At 43.0% G+C, this 18,418-nt stretch overlaps 1 protein-coding gene across 1 annotated transcript; it reads left to right on the forward strand.

Annotated features, from left to right (window-relative positions):
* The first annotated feature begins 7,991 nt into the window (after positions 1 to 7,991).
* Positions 7,992 to 9,655, forward strand: HNRNPA0 (heterogeneous nuclear ribonucleoprotein A0). The gene has a single exon (XM_032196889.1). It carries the CDS (start codon positions 8,321 to 8,323, stop codon positions 9,278 to 9,280), a length of 960 nt encoding a protein of 319 aa, XP_032052780.1. The 5' UTR covers positions 7,992 to 8,320; the 3' UTR covers positions 9,281 to 9,655.
* Positions 9,656 to 18,418: the final 8,763 nt, after the last annotated feature.

The following is an 18,418-nucleotide window of genomic DNA, read 5'->3' on the forward strand; positions in this document are numbered from 1 at the left end:
TCCAAGAAGAGGCAAACAGCACTGAGCAGGGAGGAGAAAAGCCCAGTAGTCATGGGGATGGTTTTTCCTCCACTGTGCTGCTTCCCTCCGCCCTGTCAAACAACTTATCTTGCAATTTCATTTGCAATTATCTTATCTGCTCTGTAGTGCAAATGTTTTCCCTACAATGGATTTCATACATAAACATTTGCAGATGGCTTATTGCTTTTTTAACTGACAGATATGAAAATACAATAAGCTTCTTAGATCATGCACGTCCTATTATGTGCATCGTTTGCTCTATTGCAATTAATTTATCGCAATTAAGTTCATCATATTTTTCACTCTAAATTCCTATTTTAAATTTTACTCCAGTTGTAAAAATCTTCCTGAAAAGCAAAGCCTGACACATTGCACTGGGACGTGTTGAAAAAGGGATTTATTATTCTTACTCCTTTCCCAGTAAAAGTCCATACTTTCTATAGTCACTTGTTCATAAATATTGGCATTCAGCTTTTGCTTAGTAAACGTGTCGTGTGGATGTTTATGGAGCAGGAAATGAGCTGGTCTTTGTTGGGATGTGGTATTTGGCATATTGATTTTGCACTTTTCAGTTTCTGCCTGGGTCCCCTTAGCCCCCAGTATCCCAGTCTCTTACACTGACCTAGCCTGGGGCTCTCCAGAGCTAGAAAAATCAGAGGAAATAGGAAATGGGCCAGCGTTTGTGTGGGACAGACTCAGGAAAACTAGATGACGGTTCCCTGTTTGTTAGAAAAGTTCAATCTTGCAGACAAAATATGTGAGAGTACCGGAGTCTGCCTTACTGCTGCTGTTTTTTGGAGAGAATGTTTTGAAGGGCAGTAGGATTTGGGGTAAGCAGGACTGGTGCTGTGCTTGGAGCGCAGGCTGGAACTCATGAGCTGAAAATATTGTTGGTTGTGCTGTTGTATTTGTGGGAAATGGGGGTGGAGGGAGCCTCTGAAATCAGCTGGATCAATCCCCTGCTTCTAGTATATTTGTATCTCTTCAGGATATATTTGCCTAGCCTGTTTTGTAAACATCAGTGGTAATCCTAGTTTGTGTGTTCAAGTGCCAAATTTACTGTTAGACTGACTTAACGCCTCCCCCTAAAATTTCCTTCTCTTTACTTTGGGCTATTGCCTTTTATTCCAAGAGTGGTTGCTGAATTCTGAAATCTCAGCCAAACTGCTATGACGGGGCAATGTGAATGTACCTTTTTAAACATATTTCTAGCACTTGCTGATTTTGCTTATGTAAAAAAATATTATAAAGCTTTTCCAAAGTACTCTAGAGTTTCTGCTTCTGGTTGTAGAGTAACCCAGGAAGTGCATCAAGACCTAAAAACGGAATGTGCTGGATGAGCATCAGAACAAGCCATAAAAGTGCACTATCTGTTTATAAATGAAATAAGCCAGTCAAATTAAAAGATGTTCTGATTCTATTTATAAATTTCAAACAAAGATCAGATTGCTTATCTACATAGGCATCTGTTTCTAATATAATACTGTGTGCAGTCCTCCATCCGTGGAAGGATTGAAGTGTTTAACGTGTGATCCCATTTATTTTACAATCGTGTCAATCTGCTACCTTCTGTGGACTTAATTTTATTGTAACCTGTTGTGAATTAGTTCACATCCGACGTCGGAGGCTTATGGGTGTAGCTGCTCCTGCTCTGCTTGTGCTCGAGGTCAAAGGTAGGTCTGCTAACTGGAACCTAGGGCTGCGTGTGAAGGGACCCAGGTATATTGTTTTCACCCAAATGCTGTAGTGTCTATTTGCATAAAAGGTTAATGGATAGCAGAATGTTATTTACGTTACGTAATTTATTGTGTTATTTCTAAATTGCATAATAAAAATAATGGAAAATGTCCTTTATCTGTAGACATTGATAACTAACTGGAGGGCAGGACTGCAGCTAGTGAGAAGCAACCTTTATATGTAACTTGATAACAAAATATTAAAACTACATTGTGGATAAGACTGTGTCTGGCTTAGTAAAGCCCCAGTCAAATGTAAATTTATTGACTCTACTTTTGTGGGTTTTCAGCGGTTCAAGAATCCCTCTCTATTGTAGGATCTGGTAGGAGTTTGGATATGTTTTGTGAGTTTTATTGGGGATTTCAGTTTGCAGTGTTAGTTTGCAAAACAAACAAATGAACAAAAACCCCTCTAAAATAATCAGTGTGCCGAGCCTCATTATACTGAACATGAGTCATTATACTGATAATCACCTCATCAGATTTATTGCAATTATATGATAATAATATTGGAATTGTAATTCCGATTGGAACATTTTTTCCCAGCCACTTGTTCTGTTGCAGACGGAGGCATGACCTCAGCTTGGGTAAATGTTCCCAGGGTGGTTTTAAGCCAGGTGGCAATTAACCATGACAAGCATGGGGCCCTGGCACTGCCCTCTGAGCCAGCCAGCTCAACACTAACTGGGGTCCATGTATACAAAGTCTCATCTTGGGTACAGTGAAGGCATGCTCTTACGAAGGCATACACACCGTGGGCAGCGTGGAAGGTCAGGGTAAGTGATCAGAAGCCATAAGAAACAGTATTTCCAGCCTTAAAATTGTAATAATGCCTGTAGTAGTGGCAGCAGCCTCTTGTTGAAGAATCCTGTAGTGTAGGAGTCCCTTGAGGCAAAGCTTGCCTTTTGCTTTGGTGTTTACGTGATTCCTTGCCCAGCAGGGGACTTTGCTGGTGGCTGACCACTCCAGCCTTCTGCTTCCAATTACTTTGCTTGGTTGCTTCTCCCGTGCAGCTGTGCAGCAGTCTTTGTACCTCATACACGTAAGGATGCGTTCAATTTATCAGCTTCCGAGGTGAAAGAGTTCTTTAGGTAAGATAGTGTGCTATGAAAAAGCCCAGTCCTTTCATGGTTTCCTGTTTCGTGGAGCCTGCCAATAAGATCTCTTCAGCAAACAGATTGATTTGACCAAACTAGCAACATTTGAAAATCAACTACTGTAAATTTCCTTTTTTTCTGCAATGATCAATCCAAGGAAGGATTGATATATACGTGTCAGTTGAAACACTGATCCATAATAAGATTTTTTTTTCATAATTGGAAAAAATTGTCAAAAAAATCACTGAAGTTCACTACTTGGAGTTTAGGTTTCACTCTTTGTATTACACAGTTTTACAGAGCAGCTTTACAATACCCTTGAATCTTCATTCTGGTCCTTACCTCTCAATTAGGTCATGCCTAGAATGAAAAGTCAACTGTTTTAAAATCTGCTTTAACTTCAAATGAGTTCCTTATAATAGCATATTCATTTTTACAATGATATCATGCCACGAACTTTCGGCTAATTTCTGGACCTTATTCAGTTGGCATACAATTGAGATGGAGATTGATACACTTCTCTGGCTGCAAGGTTAGCATCTTTAGTTTTTGGGTCAGCCAAGTCACTTTTCTATTTTCTTACTGAAAAAGAGATAAGATATATGAGTAATTGTAATAGGAGTGTGACTGCATTAAATTTTATTTTATAATAGTTTCCACTTTCCAAACCCTGATTCAATCCTTTGTAGCTTTCTAGAACTTCTCTAGCTGATGTTTTCCAAGAGTGATCTCTCCAAAGAATGGATTATTTGAATAGCTCGCACATTTGAGGGGGATAGGATCATTTGTATCTGCTCCTTTCCATTCTACAATCTTTTTATAACAACGCTGTGAGCACCAAGTCCTGCATTTCTGATGCCATGATTTTTTTTTACTGACCTAATTGTTAATTAAGAAATACTTAAGTAATCAAAAGAAGTTTTTTTCCTCTTCATCAGTCTGTTTAATTTTTCCTGCATGTTTCAAGCTGTAATAACATATATATTTTTTTCTAAATTAAAAATATGAATTCTAGTTTGCTATATTGGGTCTAGAAAGCCTTAATTTTTGTACACCTCACTTTAAAATTCCTTGAGTAGCATGGATATCTTACTGCTGGTTTCAGGCAGGTAAGTACTGAACTTCATAGCATAACTCCTGGTGCTGTTTTCAAACAAAGCTAAATGTCAGACATGCAAAACAAAGACCAAAAAGTCCACTACAGAGACTCTCAGGATCAGGAAATAGATAGGGGCTAGGAATAGCTAAGGGAAAAAAAAGCTACTAGATTTCAATTTTACATAAAACACACAAAGATTTGCAGGTTTAAAAGATCAGAGCATGGACAATATTGCTGCTGGCTCCAGGATTTGTTCTTTCTTAGGCAAGACTTATGATCCTGGCCTATCTTAGCCCAGGATATAGCGGAAGATCTGCCCTTTCACATCTGTCTCAGCGTTGCCAGACTCTTTGATCCTTGACATGTTTTTCTGACTTTTCAGACTGTCTCTTCCTGTCTTACTTTCATCCCATCACTCCAAATCATGACCAGCTCTTATATAAACTTTTAGGGAAGAGAAGAAAGGAAATCATCAATTATGACAGACGAGTGGAAAGATGAAAGAGGAAAAGAGAAATTGAGCTTCAGAGAGAAGAGGAGAGGGAGGGCAGGATTTAAGGAAAAATGGTAATACAAGTCCAAAGAAGAGGATGCAAATTGGATTATCTGATGACTTTCCCCTTCACCCCTCACAAAGATGTGATTCTCTCTTTCAGCGCAGTCCCCTTACAAGGCACTCAGGGAAGATTTTGTTCAGTAAGGTAAACTTTTGATAGTGCTTACTGAATAAATGGTTCCTGTGGGGTATTCTACAGATACCTTTTTATCTGGAGAATATCTTAGTTTGCATTAAGCAAATAAAGGAGAGGGGTAGAGTGTTTTATTTCCCATCTGAATTTGCACAGTATAGAAATTTTTATCCCAAGGAATGTCCTATTCAAACTTAGATAGGTAAAGGTATCTAGTTCCCTCTCAGTGCATTTTAATCACTCTTTTCAAAGCAAACTCTGTCCCAACCAGTGGTAATTCATGCTAGTCTCAAAAGTAAGTCCACACATTTAAAGTTTTTTTCAGATTAAGGTATGAACAGCAGAACCCGATGAAAGATAAATGTTTTGCCTTAAAAAAGCAAACAAAACACAATAGCTTTCTCAAGGAAAGTTTTATCTCTTTTAAGAAGTTCTTCACGCTCATAGCTTAAGCAAGGGGCCAGGATGGGGAAGTTGCTGTTGCTGCTGCATGTTTTATCAGAAATTTCTTCCTATTAACTGCAAAATTACTCTCTGCCTGGGGTGTTGATTTGGTGGGAGTGAAACTTCCAAGAGTCTTTTATAATTCCTCTGATATGATTAAATTAAAAAACCTTGCCTGAATGTGTGTAGATCTCCAAGTGATCTGGGAAATTATGGTTAAGTCCCCTCTATTCATAGACCATTTTGGCCTATGCATGTTTAGAAAAAATCTGGATGAAATCTGTATAGCCAGGATGTATTAAAATAATGTTAATATAGTCTTCAAAGAGCATAATGCCAATGGAGAACTCATTCTGCAAACAGCCTGCACAAAGGAATCCTGTAGGTTTCAATATGCATTCTGTCTGCCGAAAGTTAAAACTAAACCTACATCTAGAGGATTGCACTACATTACTAAAAACCTGTGTACTTAAATTCATTAAAAAATAATAATCCATTGATACACTTAAATTGTTCTAACAAACAAATCAACAACACGTGTTGATTATGGAAGCCAACAGCACTGATAAAAACAAGATTAAAGGCTTTGAAACAAAGTAAAAGGCAATTACTCTGTTTTTATACAAGGTGTTAAATAATCAAAATGTTTAGAATTTAAGAGTTGCTTTTGACTTCTTAATATAATTGTATTGTCCCTGGAGGTCTTTCCTTCAGTAATCTTTTTCTATCTTAGAAATTTGGACTAATTAAACAGCATCACAGAATTATATTTCTTTAGTAATAAAAAATGCTATAATGATTTCCTTAATGATGTATTTTGTATCAGCTTTTACTGAGAATAAATAATAACATGGAAAGCTCAATGCCTGAAATGAACTCTTTAAATTCCTGTTTTAAGATCTCTTAAGCAGTGATGCCCTCCTGTGGATCTCGGTAGTATGCTTTCTACTGGAATAAATTGAATGTTTTATGCCTGAAAACAATATATATATTTTTTTTCTTCCTTCTAATATTCAAACTTCCTTCTAATATTCTAACTAAAATATCCCATGAGGACATTTAACACACTGATTTATTTGACTGGTGACTTGTGCTTGAGAAATGCATTTTCTTTAGGTGGTGCTCCAGGTGGAGCATCAGCCTGTGTTAGAAATGAACAGCTTACACAATGTGTTTTTATTCTGTAGGTTGCTATCAGCATTGAAACGATTTAATGCTGCAACTGCCCTGTGAGGAGAAGAGTGTGTATTTGTTTTTAGCAGTGTCTGCCTAAGAACTTCAAAATACATAAATTGGTATTAGGTATTTAATCATATGTCGTTAAAAACAGTAAAAAAAAAAAAAAATAAATAAGGAAACAATGGTAGGGAAACTTCTGCAGCTGCAGGAATGTTGTCTGGTTTAGACCAGGGACGTCTCACATGCACAGCATGAGACTTTTTTTGGTTCTGTGCCCCCTGCATAGGTGCTGTGTATCGCACATTTGCAGCAGCTCACAGCAACTAGATGGAAAAGTCTCATTTCAGGAGCTAGGAGGGACGGTTCATAGGAACGGGTCCTACCCACTAAGGCTTTCTGTAGGATCAGAGGAGACGCTTCTATATATACCCACAAGAGGTGGGTATATATATTTTAAAGGTTTTTCCTCGCTTGTTCCTTTTCATAAATCAACCAGTCAGAAGTGCAAATGAAGAGGAAACGTTTGGGTTGGATCTGAATGTGGTCAGCTACTGATTTTCCCCAGTGATTTGTTCACATCTTGAAAGCCCTCATTTCCTCCTCCTGCTGACAGAAGCAGGGACTTCTTTGATCTCTTCCTTGCCTACCTGTGCCTCTTGTTTCAGGGAGGAAAGGGAGCCATAACAATGCCTTCTATTTTCCTTGGTGGCCATAATTAGCTCTTTTAAATTTTTCTTCTTTTTTTTTTTTTTTTCTGAAAATTATTAACAGTCTATAAATCTCTCATGGGTTATTTTCTACGTGAAATAGCCATTATTTTAGCTTGGGAAGGGCTACACAGTTTTTGCGATAAGGAGCAGGCAAAATGTATTTCTGTATTTCCTGTGATTGTGCGGAACTTTTACACAGCCTCTAGGATTTTTTTTGTTTTAACAGAGTAGGGTATGGTTATTCTTAAACCAGAGATATTTCAGTGACTATTCTCTTTTCTAAACTAGCCACAATGATTGTGTCTGCTCGTGCACTGAGATAAATGGACCTAAACACAATGTTTTTCCCTGTGAGTGGCAGTCAGACTTGGGGATTTCATATTCCTGTCAGTGTCACTCTTAAAAGGCTTGGCTATAGCAGAAAACCGCCATTTAATACAAATTGGGTTACTATATTGCAAATATTAACGGAGCTGATTGCTGATCATCGCGGCCTTTACGTTTAAAGACCCCACAGCCCTCCTGAGGCGGCCCCGACCCCGCCCCCTCAGCCGCCCCCCCCCGGCCCCGCCTTTCAAACGCTCCCGCCCGCGGGGGCGGGGCCGCCGGGGAGAAAGCGCGCGCCGGGCAGGAAGGAGCCCATTGGCTGCCGCCGCAGTGCGCGGCGCGGGCCGGCCCCGCCCCCTCCTCCTCCCCATCCCTCCCCCTGAGCGAGGCGCGCGAAGAGCGCCCGGCGCCGCCGGCCGTTAGGGAGCGATCCCATTGGCCGCCCGCCGCGTCCATCAACACCCAGCCCCGCCCCCTCAGCCGCCGCGCGGCGGAGGTCGCGCCTCGCCATTCGCCGCCGCGCCCGTCAATCCCCACTTTAATCCCTCCCCCTTCCAATCTCCCCGCTCCGATTGGCCGCGGCGGCGCGGCGGGGGCGTGGCGCGGCGGGCGGGCGGGCGGGCGGAGCTCCCGGCGTCCCCTTTGTGTGGGCACCAGTCGCCGGGCGAGCTCCTGAGGAGCAGCCGCCGCCATTTTGTGCGTGCCCGAGCCCGGCCCCGTCCCTCGGTCCCCCCCTCCCCCCTTTCCCCTTATTCCCCCCCTCAGGCGCTGCGGGAGCGGCCGGGCCGCGTGAGGTGAGGCGAGGCGAGGCGCGGGGGAGGCAGCGCTCGGCGGGCGCCGCAGCCCTGAAGCGGCGCCGCGCGGGGGAAGAGGCGGCAAGACGGAGGCGGGGGGGAGAAGAGCGGCGGCGGCGCTGCCCCCCGGCGGGAGGAGGAGCCTCGGAGCCAGGCCCCGGCGAGGCCCCGGCCCCGCTCCCGGCGGCGGCAGCAGCACCACCACCGGCACCACCGCCACCAGCATGGAGAACTCGCAGCTGTGCAAGCTGTTCATCGGCGGCCTCAACGTGCAGACCACGGAGGCCGGGCTGCGGGAGCACTTCGCGGCCTACGGCACCCTGACCGACTGCGTGGTGGTGCTCAACCCGCAGACCAAGCGCTCCCGCTGCTTCGGCTTCGTCACCTACTCGGCGGTGGAGGAGGCCGACGCCGCCATGGCCGCGTCCCCTCACGCCGTGGACGGCAACGCGGTGGAGCTGAAGCGGGCCGTGTCGCGGGAGGACTCGGCCAAGCCCGGGGCTCACGCCAAGGTGAAGAAGCTGTTCGTGGGCGGCCTCAAAGGGGACGTGGCCGAGGGGGACCTGGTGCAGCACTTCAGCCAGTTCGGCCCGGTGGAGAAGGCGGAGATCATCGCCGACAAGCAGAGCGGCAAGAAGCGCGGCTTCGGCTTCGTCTACTTCCAGAACCACGACGCGGCCGACAAGGCGGCCGTGGTTAAGTTCCACCCCATCCAGGGCCACCGCGTGGAGGTGAAGAAAGCCGTGCCCAAGGAGGACATCCAGGCGGGCGGGGGGGGCGGCGGCGCGGCCAGGCCCTCGCGGGGAGGCCGAGGAGGAGGAGGTGGCCGGGGCCGGGGCGGCGGCGGAGCCGGCAACCGGGACCACAACGGGCTGGCCAAGGGAGGCGGCGGCTACAACAGCTACGGCGGCTACGGAGGGGGAGGAGGAGGAGGAGGAGGAGGCGGTGGGTACGGCTCCTACGGCGGCGGCGGCTCCTACGGAGGAGGAGGAGGCGGCGGAGGAGGCGACTACGGCAACGGGTACGGCGGGTTCGGCAGCTACAGCCAGCACCAGTCCTCCTACGGGCCCATGAAGAGCGGCGGAGGAGGAGGAGGAGGGGGCGGCAACTGGGGGGGCCGCAGTAACAGTGGACCGTACAGAGGAGGCTACGGCGGGGGAGGCTACGGGGGCGGCTCCTTCTGAGCTGGAGTGCCCGTAGCCGCCGGGGGGTGCGGCGTGGAGAGCCCTCCCTCCGGCACGGGGCAGCTTGGAAATGGTTTCTCCCCTCGCCCGCCGAAGGGCAGCTCCTTTTAAATGCCTCCCCGCTGGGGGAGCAGCTCCTAAATGCCCCCTGGGGGTCGCCTCTGCTGCCCGTGCCACTTCTTTTCTCTCGGAAGATGGACTGGGCCCCACACACACATACTTTGTGTTACAGTCATTGATGGACTCTATTTTTTTATTATTACTTGGACCTTGGTCGTTTTTATACTAGCAACGAAAAATGTCTTGTTTTAATTTGTTTTTTGTTTTATTTTTTTTTGGGTGGGGGGGGTACGGGGTGGGAAGCATCTTGCTGATCTGGAGTAAAACCTGGGGAGGGTTACGGGGGAATTTTCTTTGTTGTAAGGACTCGATACCTGGCTACTACATTTTTTTCTACAAAACCTACTCGGATCCCATGACTGAAATTAACATTTCTGTAAAGGAGGAAAAAAAAAATCGTTTTTACGTTTTTTATTTTTTAAATAAATCATTGTGTTCATTGACCTTTACATGTCTAATTTTTTTTCCTAGGATCCATTCCGTACGGTTTAAGGCTTTTCTAGGTTTGAAGCAAGTGTTCCTCTGCTTTAAAGTCTCTGTGTATTCAGAGTTAAATGTTTTATTGCCGGTAAAGGTCCTGATCGACTTTTTTGCTACCCCCAGCGGATTTATTGGTTTTCAAACACTCGACAAAGAAATTTTTGAAGTACTAATCCGTGGATGTGGTCTGTTTTTTAATTACTCGTTCTCACGCAGTTTGTGTGCATCCACCATCTTGTACTAGGCAGTTTGACGTGCTGACATGGTTGGTCAATTTTTTCTATAGGACTTCTCCATCAACGTATGTACTGTGTGGTTTTGAAGAAATAGTTTGTGTTAAGCATGTGCTTCATTCATATAAAATGTTCAGAATTTCCGATTGCTTAGTTTCAAGTCCTCTTATTGGTTTGTCTGTGTACGATTCCTTACAGGAAAGGGTCGATATTGATCCCTTCTATTAAATGCATTCTTGTTTTCATAGTACCGGGTTAACAGACTTTTTCATTCTCAACTATTGTCCTACGTTAAAGTTCCCCGAGAATCTCTTGCAGCACCATCTACCGGCAGGATGGCAGAGCCGCTGCTGCAGGCTTCGTTACGGCAGGAGTAAAATCGGTTTGCTGACGATTGTACTAGATACTCGAAAGTTATTTTATGCCATTAGATGACTGGTGTAGAGTGAAACGAAATCTGCATGCGAATAAAGATGGGCTCCATGAGTATCAACCGGAAAAAAAAAATTTGCAGTACCTGCCTCAGCACATTATCATTATTCTTAAAATAATTGCAATTGCCCATATATTTCAGAAAGGGATCATCGAAGCTGTTTGGGCAAAGTGCTATGACAAATGAGCCAGCTAAGTGTACCAGTAACATAGGTGCCAGTTGTAAAGCAAAAATCTTTGTGTAGTCTGCTTGATTTAACAACTGTATATTTGTAGCCCTTTTCACGCAATAGAATTAAAGTTTGTTGTTTATTAAAAAGCATAATGTTTTAGGGGAAAACTGCCTTCCTGCATAGAAATATAGAATAGCAACGTTTATGGGTTTATGGATATCAAATAAAGAATTGAATTCCTTATATGCTTGAGTCAGAGTATGTATGATACCGGGCATGGAGTTAAAAAGTACAAAGTTATTTTGACTTGAGGTTTTTAAGCACTTAGATACTTTATGGGACTGCACCTTAAAAGCTGATCTTTGTGCCAGGTGTGCAAGATAATAGGTATATAATGCCCTCCGATTCCAGTGGAAAGGGAAATCTAAGGATTTGCGCTGCTGGGCTGAAGGATTTTGGATGAAATCTCAAGTTAGAGGCAGTCTTTAATGTCGGGCTAACCTGACACTGATTTTTAGTTAAAATGAATGGTTTTGTTGTTATTAGAAACAAAACTAGTGTAAACTCAGTTCCTTACCTGCTTACGTGAACGGGACAACCTTTTGGTATCATTGGGGTTTAAACCAAGAGCAGAGTTTCCTCTGGAGTGTGATAGCTTGTGGCTCTTATGCACTGAAACTGGTTCTCTTTGGCTTAGCTGTTGTAAATAGGTTCCAAGTAATTTGCATTTATATTGTATTTTTTTTTTTTATCTCAAACACTTGTCAGCCTCTATTGTGAACCAGTATCAGCGATGTGTTGTTGACAGTGCATGACACCTCGGAGAAGTATTTGTGAAACACCGCAACTGGTGAAGTGCCGGCTCTTGTCAGGGCAGCTGCAGGAGGTTGGTTTTATATCATTCACTGAGCTTGAATGTTTTTTACTGTACCTTTGTGTTCTAAACCCATGTTGGACGGTCATCCTTGAACTTCACCTGAAGCACGGCTTTCCTTTTTGTAGCTAAAGTGGACTACTGAGTTCTAAGTGTTCTGTTAGTCTGGATGTGATGTGGTCCCTGTGAGATGGGCTGCCTTCATTTTACCAAGGGACAACCTGGTCTGAGTGAGGCTCTTAAATTCACCTCTGTGATGTGATTTGTCATTTGACTCAGGAGATAAAGATTTGGTCACCAGCTGTAGCTTTGTGTTTTTTTTTCATGTGTGCTATGAAAGGACTGGTTGATACTAGAAACAAGTCTTTTTTTTTTTTTTTTTTTTAATTTTTCATTTGTGAAATCTGACAGTTTTGCCAAGTAACAGCTTGATTTTAAGAGTTGTGCTGAAGCATGCTATTTGATTGTATGTAGCGGTCCTCTTGTAGGACTAATGTTTTACAGAAGAAAAAGTGGATCCCAGAAAGTGCACCTATATCAGGGAGTATGCTACCTCGTGTGTTTCTCAAAAGATCTGTGTTAACTTACAAAGGTGTCCTCCAAAATGTTTTGTGGTGAGCATCTCAAGTTGCTGGGACTTGGTTTGCTCTGACCTCTTGTCTCAAGGGCGCAAGAACACCGCTCTGACAGTGCTGGGGATGTTTCAGAGGCTCATGTAAGTGGTTGTTTAATAAGGGACAGTAATGCTGGGTCGTAGCATGGAATATAGAGAGACAAATTTGTACTAGGTAGCTTTAAAGAGACAAAGACTGAAAGAATCTCTTTGAACATGTATCTGTAAAGGTAAAAGGAAGTAATAATACTGTAATAGTAAAAGGAAGATATATAATAGTAATGGAAGGAAGATATGTAATAGAAATAGTAAAAGGAAGACATCTGGTGAAAGCTTTGCTTATGTATTTAATGACAGTAACTTTCTGACCTCCATAAACAAAGCTTTAGGCTGCAAAGTCGCACTGGGATGATCTTAGAGAGATGGAAATAAGGTTAACTTCAGTTTGCTGTACCTTAGTCTGTAGGTTAGTTCTGGCATAGAGATGTCTGAAATTAATAGCTTCATTCATTCCTGAACAGAAGGCCCTCAAGGATTGTTGGTTTCACCTGTCAGAAATGGGAAGTGAGAGCAATTTTTTTTTACTTTTGAAGCTGAATAAAGTAAAAGTGCAGTAGGTTTCTTAAAACACGGATGTTCTTTTTATCTTTAATCTGCATCAGCAAAAAGAAACTCCAAAAGAAAGCTCTTTAGAGACTGCAGTATCACAGTACAGCTGTGCTGTGATGTGCACATGGTTTCCGTGAGAGTGAAGAGTGTTCATGTCACTCCAAAGCATAACCTGTTCTTCATCCTGCATCTGGTATGACTTGTAAATTTTATTTGACTAATAAAATTAGCCTACCCACTTCTATCATTAAAATTAGCCTATACACTTTTTAAAATCCTACTGCATTTAAAAGATGCTCGACACCTGTGTGGTTAGTGGTTAATGGACTGGTATCTGCACAAATCAGTAGAAATACATCTCCTTTGTTTTCACCATTAGATGATGAGAAGGTAATTTAGAACAGGAGCAGCAGCTGAAACAGCTTTGACAAAAAGAATAGTCTCTGCGTGGGTCACAAAGTGTGTTACAGCTGTGAGAATTTTACAAAATAAAAGCTGTGTGCTGTCTGGGCTTGTGTAGGAGACTTAAGTGGACGATGTTGGCTTTCCAGAACTGAAACTTTGGGTTTGTGTTGTGTCCTGAAGTAGGTGCAAGTGGTGCAGCTGCAGCCCGTTAGCTCTCCCAGTTCTGGTTATGGGGGAGAGCATCCTGGGACCTGCTGGTGGGGGAGCACTTAGGAGATGCGATTGAACTGGACCAGATACTTTGTGTGCACGTACAGCGGCCTTAATGAGTGAAACTGAAATATTGAAGGTGGTTAAAAATGTAATTTAAGGTTCTCAGATGCTTTACGGTGTTCTTTGCTACTTAGATCGACCCGTTAAGCAAATTTTGCTTTCATTTATTGTTCAAAGACCAAAGTGGGTAGTGCAGGTCAGAACAGAGGTTTATTATCCTGCCCTGTCAGCTGATACTATTGTCACAATAAAATGGCTTTCCTGCTGCTGCTGAAAAGGGTCTAAGCCCGAGTGGTGCTGGGGACCCCAACCTCCCAATCAAGTCGGAAAATAGAGCAGCTTCTGTCTGCGTACCTCAGAATGTTCTAAAATGCTGAAGTTTGGTTTAAAAAAAAACCAACAAAAATAACAACAAAACCCTTAAGGACAGAGTTCTGTTGTGTGCATGGTAAACAGAGCCGTGGTATGTTTTTGTGAGCAGGATTTTGCTCCTACAGTCCGAGATAATTGGTTTTCTACCAGAAGGTAGCTTACTGAAGTGTTTTAAAAAGGGCTGCGTCTCCTGAGAGGTAGCTGCTATGGATTGGAGTTTAGCACATTACCAACAGTTTGTACCACGTTTGTGTGGTATACATCTTGTTTTGAATAGCTCCTTTCTAAGCTATCAAACAGGGAGGAGACATTTCTGATGTCTCTTTCAAAGTGTGTCTCTATATAATAATACCTTTAGTATTAATTGATTGAAGTGTAACTGAAAATTGCCATCGTTCACCTTAGCCATAGGTGCAGTTTACAAAACCTTAAATCTTTTTTAGTGTGATGGATTCTGTCATCTGGTGTATGCATCTCTTAAAGATGAGTTTTCTGCTTATTTTTGTATTTCATAAATAAACAATTACATCTCTGCTTTGCGTTAAAATGTATTTCACAATTAAAGAACATTAGCAAGAGTTTTGAGCTAGCCTGAACAAGCACTGTTTGCTTTTGTTGAAGAGGTTTTTTAGGTCTCCTGCTGAAGTGTTAACACTTCTATTATTTCTGGTATGTGCATGTATGCACCCATGCACAGAACCTCTACTTCTGCTTACCTTTAATGAATATTTATTCCTAATGTAGATGCAAGTACTGACTGGTGTAAGAGGTGTATGTCTTATGACAAAATGAAAGGTTTTCTCCTATGTATCTTTACCTAGGAGTTTTCTGTCCGTTACCTGTATGCTCCAACTTTGAAAGGAGCTGATGGAACTGGGTGCTTTCCTCCTTGATGTTCCTTTGACAAATCCTGGTCCTTTCTGCATTTTCTGCTCCCAGAGCTCTTTGATTTCTGTAATATACAAAGGGAAGGAAATACAGTCACTTTAGAGCTAATACCTCTCTTTGTATGGTTCAAAGAGTGCTTTAATCATATCTGTGTTCCCCCTTAAAAACATCTAATCCATCTGGGAAAACAGGAAAAAAGGGAAGAAGTGTAATGTAGTGTGAGGGGAATGCTGAGAGAGCAAGGGCTGTAAAGAAGCTGTAGTTTGGTGAGGAAGAGAGACATTCTTCAGATTCTTTTATTTCCTGAAGTGCATCTCCTGAATAGGCTGAACACAGTTAAAAAGATGAAACACTTCGGGTCTAGGTTGGGCGGTAAGGTTGGAAAAAAACCCTCAAGTCTCTGTTGTTGGGTTAGTCTGTGCCAGCAGGAGTCCTAAAGTTGCAGTAGGGTTTTTGCTAAGTGCCCTCAGCGCAGCTGATCTTAGCAAACAAGAAATCAGTTGCACTCCAAGTCCGGTAGGCGCTGTTGGATATTGCTGTTATGGATGCATCGGGCTTAGAGCCCTGGCTATTCTCAGATTGTCAGACATCCAAGTAACCAAAGCTCCTTAACTTTGAAAACTAGATGCCGAGCCCAGGCAGACTAATAATGCCATCTGTCCGAGGCATCTGCATATTAACCCTCTTAGTCCGATACGTAACATTTCGCTCCTGAATGCTTTCACAAATGGAAAATACTTTTGGTAAGAACAGCTCTTCCTTAAAAAGAAAATAAACTACAGCGTGTACAACTATAATTTTGATAGGTTACATTCATTATACAACTATAAATATCTCTCTTCATGTGCAAGGCAGTAAGGAATCGATACCAATTTAGAAACCTATTCAGTTTCTAGCTGCAAACACGGCAAGATGCACATTTGCTTGCTAACATCAAAGTACGTATCACTAATGAACCTTGCAGGAAAAAATCCTTAGAAGCAGAATGAGCTGGTGAATCTAAAAATACCTGTTGTTAAAATGTTGCTTTATAGCATGCAATTGCTGACTAGTTTAGGTGTCTCAGAAGCCCTGTACTTGCTGGAAATGTGCTGTTCTGAATTGGAGGGTATGTGGAGAGGTGCCTCTGCAAATAGCCAGTAGGTATGTAACCCACTCAATGTGAAAGACAAATAACATCTTAGTCACCTCTGCAATTTCTGTAGCTTTGGCTGGTTTCTACAGTTGTACAACTGTCTGCTTCCACTTTGTAAAACAAACAAACAAAAGAAACAACTTGGTTTCCACAAAATCCTGGTGGGAAGAAGCATGAGTGTAACGACTGCAGGCACTGATTTGGAAGGAGAAAGATCAGAGTCTGGTCCCAACTTCCAGAATGGACTCAGATTTAAACAAAGCTTTTTTTTTTTTTTTTTTTTTTTAATCTGCATGAGCAAAAAGAAGAAAAAAAACTCTCAAAAAAGAAAGCTCTTTAGAGACTGCAATATCATAGTATAGCTGTAGTGTGATAGTGGTTTTTTTAAGAGCACAGATTCACTCTCTTTTTACTTGTTCTCTTTCTCTATGGCTCAATCAGCTTGTTTTCTTTACTGCATGCTAACCCAGGTTCAGTGGCAAGCCTCCCTCTCCCAGCCACACACCCTGACGAACAAATTACAGCAACAAGGGCAGGGCATGGCTCTGGGAGGAGGCTGTGCTTACCTATAGCTATTGTATGAAAGCACAGTGCTCTCAGCTCTGTTTTGAAATAGTTTACTCCTATTTCATCTTTCAGGTCTCCTGCCTCCTTAAAAGGGATGTCCTCTGGTTTCAGGCTCACTGACTGCTCCCTGGCTGGGTTGCAGAGCATTCAAACATTTCCAATCTTATTTTTCCAGACGTAATCTAGTATCTTGTTTCAGGCTTTAGTTGTCATTTAATTTTGCCAGGTGACAAAATCCTTCACTGTGTGATTTGATTTGGGATTCTTTAATTCTTTCCACTGCCGCTGGAATAACGATGCTTATTTTACTGGAGAGCTTCTGTGTGTCCTGAGGGCAGGTTCGGGACTTCTCACCATAGATCACTGCTAGACTGCAGGATGGTTGTGGTTGTAATTTCAGATGCCTCTGGCAAAGGGTATTTAGTAAAATACATCCTGAAAGAGTAGTGCTAGACTGCTGCTGCCGAAGTGTTTTCATAGTTATGTATGCTCCTGAAAAGAGAGATCCTCATGAGTGCCAGGAAAGGGTTCAAGCCTTAGCAGTAAGTAACCTGAAGCCAACCTGTCTGTTATTTTCTGGAACTTTAAATACAGGCAAATAATTTTTCTGTAATTGTGTGTTTTGGAAATCATTAGCGGGCTTTTCTTTTACTCGCCCAGCACCAGATTGAATTTAAGTTTCTGCTCTGAGGTATTGCGTTACTTTTCAAGCCTCTCGAGGCGTGAATCAGCACCACGCATGTTTTGGAAACGTGGGGTTGGGTTTGTGTGCAGCTGGTGGCAACGCAGAGCTCTTGTTTTCCATGCACGTGGGAGCCAACTGAGAGAGAGTTGAGAAATGCCACCTCTGGAAGGAAAGTTGGGAAGGAAGAGCTGGGCTTGTGTTAGCGCCAGTGCTGCTTTGGGCCAGAAGTGTTGCAAGCAGCTGGTGCCCTGTGCTCTCTGGTGCCTTCTCTAACCGTGTTTTCCTTCTTCCCCACAGAGTGCATTTCTGTGTGGAGAGAGGATGAGAAAGCTGAGCCCTGAGAAGGACACCGTGAATGTTCGCTGAGCAAACAGGAAACCGAGCTGAGCCCTCGGCATACAACTCCCATTCTGAATTGCTATGGAGATTGAGAGGAAAAAAAAAAAAGAGGTGTTTGCCCAGAAAACACTGAGGGACAATGTTATCTGCCAGGAAGGCATGCTACATGAGACAGCCTTTTCTGTTCAGGTGAAATAATGTGTCCATGGGAAGCAGTCTTGCCAAAATTTTCATGAGTGTCATCAATGTGATTTACTCCTTCACATTAACATTCAGCATGTTGTGTTCCAACACCAGGCTGGTGGGCTGCTGCTTGGCTTTCACAGAGAACAAAAAAAAGTCATTTTTGAAGAAAAAAAATCAAGAAGAGAGCAAAGCAGTAAGTGTTCAAGGAGTAGGAGTGAATAGACCTGGATTGGGGCAGGGATGTCCTGACTTAGCATGGCTTTGTTCATGCTGGTTTGCGTTACTGCTAGAGACATGAAGCCATGCAGCATCTTTATGAAACGTATGGGTAGCTTTCCCTTATTACCAAGGGCAGTTGTGAAAGAATTAAGGGATATATTAAAAAAGAATCACTTCAAAATGATCCACATTTGGACCACAGCTTAAACTTTTGCTCAAGTCCCCCCGTGGTGCAGAAATGGGAATCAAAACGAAGGCAGCATTAGGCAGAAGGACATAGCATTTAGGCCACCCAAATACTGGCCTTTACCTTTGTCCAAGAGTCCACAAGAGCTGTTTTTACAGCTTTCTTCCTGCATGTAATTTTTTCCTTTTGCATGCTAAATTCTAAATCAAAATCTGTCTGAGAATCTTCCACGATAACCCGCAGGAAGCTTGTGATGCTGACATCGCTGCCTGCGGGTGACATCAGTTTTTTTTTTATGCTACAGGAAAGAGTCAGAGGAGGAGCAGGAAGACCCGTTTTCTGCTAATT

The sequence above is a fragment of the Aythya fuligula genome, chromosome 14, assembly GCF_009819795.1.
Source record: "Aythya fuligula isolate bAytFul2 chromosome 14, bAytFul2.pri, whole genome shotgun sequence".
Taxonomy (NCBI): Eukaryota; Metazoa; Chordata; class Aves; order Anseriformes; family Anatidae; genus Aythya; species Aythya fuligula.